The sequence below is a fragment of the Pteropus vampyrus genome, unplaced genomic scaffold, assembly GCF_000151845.1.
Source record: "Pteropus vampyrus isolate Shadow unplaced genomic scaffold, Pvam_2.0 Scaffold340, whole genome shotgun sequence".
Classification (NCBI taxonomy): domain Eukaryota; kingdom Metazoa; phylum Chordata; class Mammalia; order Chiroptera; family Pteropodidae; genus Pteropus; species Pteropus vampyrus.
The window spans coordinates 126,641-136,841 of record NW_011889121.1 but is presented as its reverse complement, the minus strand read 5'-3'; the positions used below and the strand labels follow the sequence as shown (position 1 = coordinate 136,841).

General features: G+C 39.6%; 1 protein-coding gene across 3 annotated transcripts in view; it reads left to right on the top strand.

Moving 5' to 3' along the window:
- DMD (dystrophin) overlaps positions 1-10,201 on the top strand; it is a 2,089,898-nt gene that overhangs the window by 1,980,989 nt on the left and 98,708 nt on the right. For all 3 annotated transcript variants that reach the window (XM_011378471.2, XM_011378473.2, XM_011378474.2), the window contains one exon: positions 7,891-8,092. In XM_011378471.2, the coding sequence (XP_011376773.1) occupies positions 7,891-8,092 (202 nt within the window). The remainder of the gene's footprint in view (positions 1-7,890; positions 8,093-10,201) is intronic.

Below are 10,201 nucleotides of genomic sequence, written 5' to 3'. Positions count from 1 at the left end.
GTAACTGGTTTAATGTTGCATGACTCCATACTGCCTTTCAATGCATTGTGAATGAAAATTCAACTTGACAGAAAAGCAGAGACAAAGAGGAAATCTTGGTAAGAAGGATTTATAAACTGGTTCACAAGGCTGATACCCCATTGAAAATTATGAGGAAGATAATCTAAATTTTATCTTTCTCTTTCTGTAGTTTCCGATGGCATCCTATAGGTGTGTGGCTTCTAAAATTAAAAATATAGCCAACTTCTCAGTCAGAAATAAAAATGCACTTAAAGCACGTGAATCTAGTTTATTAGTGTGTGGTGGGTTGGAGAGAACTCAAACCGTAGGGCTAAATATATGCTCCGGTTGATAAATGTGACAAATACTCTGCAAACAAGAAAGAGAACAATTTACTTCTGTTCAGCAACTAAATCACACAGTAGAGAGATTTTGTATAGCCTGGAGTTGTCTGAATAAAGATACCCCCTCACCATGACAAACCCGGTGGAAAATGTGCTCCCTTCTTGGTAAATGCACCTGACCTTTGAGAGTGAACTTAGGGTGGCATTAGACAGGGTTCGGTTGCTAAGACTCACCGGACCCACAATGACATGGCTTACAAATACAGTCTCTTGCAGGAAAAGGCTACACTAAGGCAACAGCATGGAAGTCAGGATGTGGATCCACAGCCTCACAGCCAGCGGGCCTGAGAGGCCCGTGTAATTATTTTGTCCCTCCACCACAAAAACCTTTTACCGTATACTATGTATTATTTTTCACATACGTTAGAGGCCAGGTCTCTGATATTTCGGAATATCTTGAGGACAGAACCAAACTAATTTTCTTAGCGTACCTGGTTTGAAAGATATTAGTGCCCAAAGGGAGGGGTCCTACTGATGCAGGACAGGGCAGATTTCCCAGGGGAGAGGGGGAGACCACGCCCTGCATGAGAAAAGAAGAGGGTCCTTTGGCGGAGAGTGTAGAAAGAATTCAACACACATGGCCAAGTTAGAGTCAACAGGAAAGTTTATTAGCAAACCACAGACGGAGTGTGGTCTCCTCTCAGAGGCCGAGAATGAAAGGGACAGTGAGAGAGACAGAGTAAAGTCACTGTGAGGGACAGTGAAACAAATAGAGACCTGGAAAGGCATGAGAGACAGGGGGCAGGAGAGGGACAGGGACCCTGAGTGTTCAGGGAATTCAGTTTGTATCTTTCTTTAGTTCTTATTTCCTTTGATATGGACATACAGTGAGGAAGGGATGAGTATGTAGTGCTAAAAGCCCAGTGGCTGGCAGTTCCCAGCCTTTGAGCCACAGGTTCCCCATGGTATTAGCCATAGGAAATGACTCTTGGTTCCTGTTTCTCCTTCACAGGTGTGGGAAATGGGTTGTTAGCAATCCCAGCAGAAATCTTCCTTTGTTCTGCAGGTGTCCTGCTTGCCCGGCGGCCGCAGGGCTGGTTAGCACATTGCAGTCTCTGAATGTGGCTCGATTAACATTTCAATTCCCTTGCCTCTTCCGTGAGAGGACACATCCCTCTCCCTGCGGAAGCACTGTAGTCCTGTTTAAAATTTGTCCGGTAACCATGAGTTGCACGTCAGGGAAGGAATGGTTGGCCTTCAGTCGTGGTGCTGAAGCTGTAGCACCTCGCAGGTTCCTTTCTCCAGTCATCTTTGGTCCCATTTCCAGTTATCATTCTAGGAGGCTTGCCATCCTCAACCTTCTTCCTGTAATCAGGTGCCCTTGAAGTGCTTTCTTTGCACTAGGAGGTCTTTGCCGTCAGTTATCTTTTCTCATTCCTTCAATCTGTGCATGCAGAATTCTTGCACTTATCTTGCACTTAACATCTTGTTTTTAGAGTATCACCAGCCTTTGAGACTCTTAGTAGTAGCCCCAGTCCAAGGACTACTGGGTATGGCACTGAAAAAGGAAGTTGAAACTTATACCTGTTAGTTCCCAGCTTGAATTATCTTTTTAATTGTAATTTGTCTCATTTGTAGCCCATTTCTCAAAAGTGATAGTTGCCCAGGTTCCTTTGGTTGGAACTCCACCTGCAGGCCAGAGAAGGTGAAGCTCTACGGAAGGAGATTCTGAACTTTTTTGAGCTTTTGCTAATGCAACCAAGGAATTGAATTTTTAGCAGATCTGCCATCAGTTTGCAGTTCCCTTCTAATCTATTTTATTTAGATACTGAAGTTAAGATCTACCATTTCCAAATGCCACTAGAAAGTTGTATTTATCAATAACTGATTTCAAAGCCTCTGTGCCACTTTAAATCAAGAGTAGCTTGGCAATGGTTCATTTTCATCCCTTTCATCAGAATCCTCCCTTTTTCTTTTAAAAAAAATGTCCTTAGCCCAGCAGTCCCCAACCTTTTTTGGCACCAGGGACCGGTGCTTCTATGAGAATCTAATGCCTGATGATAGCTATATAATGAGGTGGAGCTGAGGCGATGATGCTAGCGCTGGGGAGCGGCTGCAAATACCGATGAAGCTTCGCTCGCTCACCCGTCGCTCACCTCCTGCCATGCGGCCCTGTTCCTAACATGCCAAAGACCAGTACTGGTCTTTGTCCTGGGAGCTGGGAACCCCTGCCTAAGCCATATTTTTAGCCAAGAATGAGTCGGGGGGCTTCTACACAGCTTCACATCAGACATTAATTGCACTGGCAGCGGCAGTTAAGGCTTCGTTGCTGAAGAAGACTCAGCCCAAATGATGATGCCTAAAAACCTACAGTTCATTACAGGAAAAGGCTACAGTATACAAACATTAAAACGAGAATATGCATCACAACCACAGGCTGCCTCACAGCACAGGGTCCAGAGAAGCCAGATACAAGCTCCAAGTGCCCTCTCTGTGTAAGGGTCACACCAGCATGCAGTGTCTCTCTTGTATTGAGAACCACTGATGTGAGCACAAACCACTTTGGAAAACAGGGAGCACATACTGAAGTCTTAACCAGAGTTTCTTGTAGCCTTCTGGTAACCTGAGCTTATTCTTCCTACATAGCCAGTCTCAAACCCAGTGGCCTCTATGGGTCTCACTGAGACCAAGTAAAAATGGCCAGTGTTACCGCTAGCAATAAACAGTAATGATAATTTGTAACCCATGGCTACACAAAAAGTCACTTCTTTTCATTGTTTTGATCAAGGCTCTGCATTATGCAGCTGTTTCAGAAAAAAAAAAAAAAAAAACTCATGCCCGACTCCAGAGTCTTTGGGATTAACCCTCACAGCACACATAATGACATCAAAGTCCACTGACTTTCTTGTTAGGCAAAGATTTGCTTGGAAAGTCCTTTATCCTGAAGTGTAAGCTGCCTATAGAGTGAGTTGGTGTGATGTCAACAACAGCCTTCTCTTCCCACAGTTGCTTTCTGCTGCCAGGGCAAAAAAAAAAAAAAAAAAAAGTCAGCAAACACATAGCAGTTATCTCACCACAGCACCCCTGTGTCTCTTTGTGCACTAATTAGGTTACAAGATTATTTCTATATTAACACCGAGTCTTCACATTGACCCTTGGGATGAGCTTGGGGTTGTTATGAGCACCATGGGACTTATTCTAACCAACTTTTTGTTGCTTCTCTTTTTCCCTCCTGTTGTTACCAGTAGGTAATGAGGAATGGTTTTCTTTGTCAGTAAAGTCTATAAGGACACCTTTTGCCACCCCCTTTCTGCTTTTCAGTATGTGCCTCCCCGAGGAATTGGAAATTCCCAGTGTCCTGCCTTAACACCCACAGCAAATCTTCTTTCTCTCTGGTCGTGGTTTTCTCAACCGCAAAACGATTCTAAAGGAGGTTTCTAGCTCTCAAAACCTATGATTCTGTAAAAGACTAAAAAAAATCTGTCTCACCTCCTCGCTTGTGGCATATGGAGAGGAATAGAGTTAGCGTTTGAACTTAAAATGTTGAGAGGATGATTACGCACAACCAGAGCCTCAGGAACCTGTGTTTAAGTCCTCACCCTCCATTTTTTGCTTCGCCAGCATAGCAAAGAGGACACTGGAGAGCCAGTCGTTTCTGTCCTGTCCCTACCCTCCCTCACCCTCAGCCCTCATGCATCAAGAGCACCACCAAATGGTCCCTATTCTTCAGTGACATCAAAACCTATGTAATGGTATTCTCTACTGTAAAAATTATTTTTGAAAGAGGGTATATTAGAACATACTTGTGTTTTTATATAGCTTTAAAATATATTCCCTAGAGAGAGAATTTACTTGATTTTTTACACACACACACACACACACACACACACACACACCCCAAATGGAAATACCTAACTTGAGGTGAAAGGATAGTTTCACACAATTGTCTGCTGGTTGTTTGTCGAGGTTTCTAGAAACAGCTAATGATAGCATTATTCGTGGTGGCCAGGACATGGAAACAACCGAAGTGTCCTATGATAGATGGCTGGCTAAAGAAGCTGTGGTACATATATACAATGGAATATGATTCAGCCACAAGGAGAGATGAAATACTGCCATTTGCGACAACATGGATGGATCTCGAGATAATCATGCTAAGTGAAATAAGCCAGACAGAAAACGTTGGAAACCACATGATATCACGTATATGTGGGATATAGGCCTAAAAGCAACAAATGAAAAGGACAAACAGACTCTCATGGACATGGACTATAGACTAGTGGTTACCAGAAGGAAGGGGGTGGGGGGAGTGGGGAGGTAGATGGGGTAAAGGGGGTCAAATATGTGGTGACAGAAAGAAATATAACTATGATAGGGGAACACACAATACCATATATATGTGCCTTACTGTTGAATTGTACACCTGAAACTTACTGGATTTCGTTAACCAATGCCGCTAAATAGATAGATAGATAGATAGATAGATAGATAGATAGATAGATAGATAGATAATTTTTTTTCTTAAAAAAGAAAAAGAAACAGCTAATCATTATATTTAATGTTTCATCAAAAAATCTCAATATATTCTTTAAGATGCTCCTTTTGAACAGTTCAGTGTGTGACTGTTGTGTGGCAATTAAATTGTCCCTATTGATTTTTTTCCCACCTCTTTCAAGTCCATAATACCAGCTGTGCATACCTAAATAGAAGTCTTTTAAAAATTGTTCCATGAAAGCGGAATTCCATTTGACATGTTTGTTTCGGGAAGTGTGTGCTTCAGTCTTCTGTAATGGATCGTGCTTGTGTTAAATCACATCTGGTTTTAGCAGAGTACTCTGCTCAGTATTTCTCTCCTAACTATGTTATCTTTTGCTCCTGCTATTTGAGAGCAATTGCTCTGCTTCCTCTGGAGCTATTTATACTCCAAATTTTCTATTCTGTGTGTTACCCATTCACCTGTACAGAGATAAGAGTAGACCCGACCAAAAAAAAAAAAAAATTTCATGCAATTTTGCTGTCTCTTTGTTTGTTTCCATCACACAGGTAAATTAGACTCAATACAAAAGTGAGTCTAAAAATTCTAACTTGTTAGTTCTTATGTCCTTAGAGGTAAAACAAAAATATTTATAATGATGGAGGCAGAGTAACAAGAAAAAATAACGGAAAAACTTCAAACCTCCCACAGTCGCCTTCAGTATCAAAGAAACATGTTGGGAATATTGGTATTTAAAAGAAATCCATTCCTTTCTTCCGTTAATGGAAATAGTGTGCTGCATTAACAAATATTCTCAGTACCTGCACCTGAAAATGTGTCCTTAGAGGAAGTCAAGTACACAGAAGAGAAAAATCAAAATTCGAATCTTTTGTCTCTGTACCTCTCCCCAGTCTCCCATGCAGTCCCCACTTGGCCTTTCCCTCCTTGCGTCCTCCTGCCTGCTTGGGTTTTTTGTTTTTTTTTTTTTTAATACTTTATTCTTTTTCATACCTGCCCTCCTCTCAAATCAAGTTACGTCCTTTTCCGTCAATTTCAGCAAAGTCTCAACTTCCATGTAAAGAGGTCATTTATTTACCTTAAGCATATTTTTAAGCTAAAGGAGTGCGGGGCCTGTAGGATAGCAAAATTTGCCACCCCAAAATGTATCTCTTTAGCATGTGGAATACTTCAAGCTGAAAACAATCAAGGCCCAAAAGACTCAGGAAGAACCTATGACCTTCCCCCTAAGCACCTAAAAGAATTTAGATGGAATACATGCTCCAGCAAGGGAGCTATCATCACAGATAATTATAGCTTAATGTGAACTAGTGTGTGATAGACAGGGAGGGACCTAGCAAGGCCCATTTGGTCAAAGTCCTCTCTGTGTCCCACTCTTTCTGTATGGCCCAGCAAACACCGGTTTATTAAAAGTTAATACTTTTCATCTTCCCGTGAATTGCCTTATTTCCCTTTAAAGTTCCAGACCTGTCCTTTCTCCTTAGTCCAGAATGACACAAATACCTCATTTTGCCTTACTGTCTTCGGAATTTTCATGTTTGTGTGGATTCCCCATATGTATGAAATTAAATTGTTTTTTTCCCCTCCTATTTATCTGTCTTATATAAATTTAATCCTTAGACCAGCCAGAAGAACTTCGAAGGGTAGAGAAATTTTTTCCTTCCCAACAGCCTTTGCTTTGATAGGCTGAGTGCTCATCCAGGGTATTTTATGAAAACAGGCACATGGGAGCACAGAGCTTTACTCGCTGGGATGAAAGACAAAGGAAAACCTCCTATTTCCACCACCAGGTCTCCTTCATGCTTCCAGGGAAACTTCCAAAGTTACTATTTTCCTTTTTAAAAAGAGAAAAACATATATTACACAGGTATTAACCTACACAGGTATTAACCATTATTTTTTTTCCCCCTTAACATTGAATTAGAACTAGCCACCAATAACTCGTAAATACATTAAAGCCTTAAATTTGCATCTGTTTACTATTGGGCAAGCTGTTTACTGGCTGGGATGGCCAGTGTTTACTTGCAGGTACATTTATAATCGAATTGCCTCTTTCCCCTAAATGCGTGAGAGATTTACTTAATTACCATTGATTCTTTCTCTCAAAGGACTAAGAATTCAGACCAGAGCTTAGGTGTATAAGGTATTATAAAAACATGTTGTTGCATTTCCAATTTGGCTAATAAATTGGCTTTAGAAAAAAGCATCTTTTCATGACACTTGGGAGTAAAGCTTGCAATTTGCTGATGTTGGGACAAAGTTGAGATTTTACTTTTTGTTCAATTTTTGTCTTTCGATGTATGATTAAATACCACTTCCGATCAAAGGAACCCTCCCCCTGCCCCCCACACACACACTCATAAAATTCTTAGAGGACTTGAAAAGTACAATGTAAAATACAATTTCAAGGTGAAAGGAGTTAAATAAGTGAGCCTCGGGTCTGAAAGCTGGATAGATTATGCAGTTAACTTTAGTTTGCCTGTGGAAAATTTTAGTGAAGCTGATTATTTTTTCACCTTATGCTAAGGTAGCAGAAAGATTGTGATACTTCAAGGAGAAAAACGATTAATGATTATAAATACATAGTTGGAAATAGAGTTTATACAACCCTAACCATACAGATTTATCTCACTGACCTTCTCTAATACTAATATAAGAAAGTATTGTCAGGAACTCTTTCAAAATATCTAGTAAAATCATATTTTTCCTTATTCGTTTGGAAAGGACTTGGTTTACGTAGAACACAGTAGGTCCCCTTAACTCTCAAATAGTCTCCAATCCTTCAAGAATGGGAACCGTCTCTTCACCCACGTCTTTACTCAGTCAGTGCCAGTAAGATGTGATAACAACCTCCAATCTTGAAAGTTCATCAGATTTATCAAACTTAGAGCTGAAGGGTGAAAACAAAACACTTTAAAAGAGGGTGGGATTTGGTTTTAGCATTTACTAAAGGGTATGAGACAACACTACTGGGATTCTCAGAGGAAAAGGAAATATAGTGAAAAGAGAATTTCCCCGCTTTGAATCACTTGTGATTTTCTGTGGCTTTTGCAGTGGATCTCTTGAGCCTGTCAGCTGCATGTGATGCCTTGGAGCAGCACAACCTCAAGCAAAATGACCAGCCCATGGACATCTTGCAGATCATTAATTGTTTGACCACTATTTATGATCGCCTGGAGCAAGAGCACAACAATTTGGTCAACGTCCCTCTCTGCGTGGATATGTGTCTCAACTGGCTGCTGAATGTTTACGACACGTATGTATGGCAAGCTTATTTTTCAGAGTCTGTCACAGGAGGCTTAGTTTACAGAACGGCGACGGTTTAATTAGCATCACAACAGGGCCCCAGTCTAGAAATATGGTCCTCTGGATGAAAAGTTTCATGAAGCTGTGTAACCTAATGCTGTCCCTGCGATAAATCATTTTTGTTTTTATGGGAACTGAAAAATATTTTGAGGTAAGAGCTAGAACTCAGATTGCTTTTAGATTAGAAAACAAAACCCTGAGATATTCATTTTTCAAACAGAACCAAAAAAATAGTAGAATGAGTCAATGCGTAGCCATTGGTTCTTTCTCTTTCTTGCCTGTGTATTTTGAATTCCTCCATCCACTTCAGGGATACTCCTTCTCACAGGCAGAAATGGATGTGCTCCTGGAGATGCTGGCACAGCAGTCACCGGATCTGAATAGTGTTAGCTTATTATACTCGGGAGAATTTTGCAGGAGAATGTGAATTGATAAGCCAAACAAAATGAAAATCAACCCTTAATGCAGCAAACTTGCTCTTCAAACTGAAGAAGTTTTTGAGTTTTTTTGATAAGGTTTTACAAAGTTTCACTTTGGCATGTCTCTTCATCTCTCTGAGTACTTGTTTATTTCTTCGAGATTGTGCAGACAGGAGAGATCCCCCCAGTTCTGATTTTTGTCTTAAGTTTAATGAAGACAGTTGAGGAAGGAGGCAGAAGGAATTGGTCTTAATTTTTTTGACTGAATTCTTCTTAGACCTCAGAATTATTACATGTCTCATTTTACATGTCAACCAGAAATATCTCCATTTGGAAATCTGGGAAGGTTTTCTAAAAAGAGTTGCATATCAACTATTTTGCCTTTTGCCTTCGTTTTAGATTTCTATCACCTCCTGGATTAAAATGTATACCCTTTTTTCTTTTGTTATTTTGATAAGGTATTGCTTTGTAAATTCTAAGATCACCTGGCTATATTGAATTCTGATCATTATTTACCAAGCCCTGGAACATACTGGATTTTAATTGTGGATGGCACTTAATTTGCTTTGATAAGGGTTTGTATTCAGGTCTTCCCTCAAATGTATTTTAGCACCATTTCTTTTACAGACTATATATGAATGAATGGATTCTGGTATCTCACTTCCTTTCTATCTGCCTGAAAATTATTTGGGGACAATTTAATTCCTTGAGGACTGGAGTTACTGTATAGTTTTTTTTTTTTACTGTTTTTTTTTTTTTAGCGCGGGGGGGAGATATTATCTTTTCCTGTTATTTTTTTGTTAATGCATTAGGATCCAGGACTTCTGTTTGACTAAGGGATTTAGAAAATTGTACCAGTTGAAAATTGAGCATATTGTTCACCAAAAATAACCACAGTTGGGACTTATCCTTTGTCATTTCAAAGCGCTAGTTGAGAGAATTAGTCTACATTTTTTTAACCAACATCTAAGGTTCAGTTGTTTTCCATAACAAAATAAAAGCTGAAAATTATCGAAAGACATTTTCATTCTTATTTTTATTTTTTCCCAGGTATATAATGAGCTTGTTAATAAATTTGTCATGAGGAATGCATGATTTCAGCTTTATATGTAAACTGAAAGTGTATATATGTTAAAACATTGATATAAAAATAAAACATTAATTTAGTAATAGGTTATTTTTAAATTGCTCTTTAAGATCATATATTTGAATGCTCTCTAATAGAGTATATCATATTTTCCTGTGGAGATAAACATTCTTATATGTCATGTGGCCTGAAGTGGTTAATTTTCTTTTCAATAAGGGCAATCCGATCAAAACTTACAAGAGTTTTGAAGAGGGCATAGCAGTTAGTTGCTGGTAATTTGGGTTGGGGAGGGGTTCAGTAACCAAAGTAGGTAATTTGCTTCAGTAACCAAAATAGCTTAATGCATAGTAGTAGTTCCTCCACTTACTAACTTAAATTTGGGTGGCTCTCCATGGATGAATAGAAGGATATTTTTCCTGTTTTCTGTAGAGCCATGCTTACAGTTCAAGTAAAGGCTTTTAAAGATTGGAAACTTGGTAAATATTCATTGGTTAAGTTGGTCAGATTTCCATCACATTCTCAAGTCATTAGCCAAGTCAATAATGAACTCAGA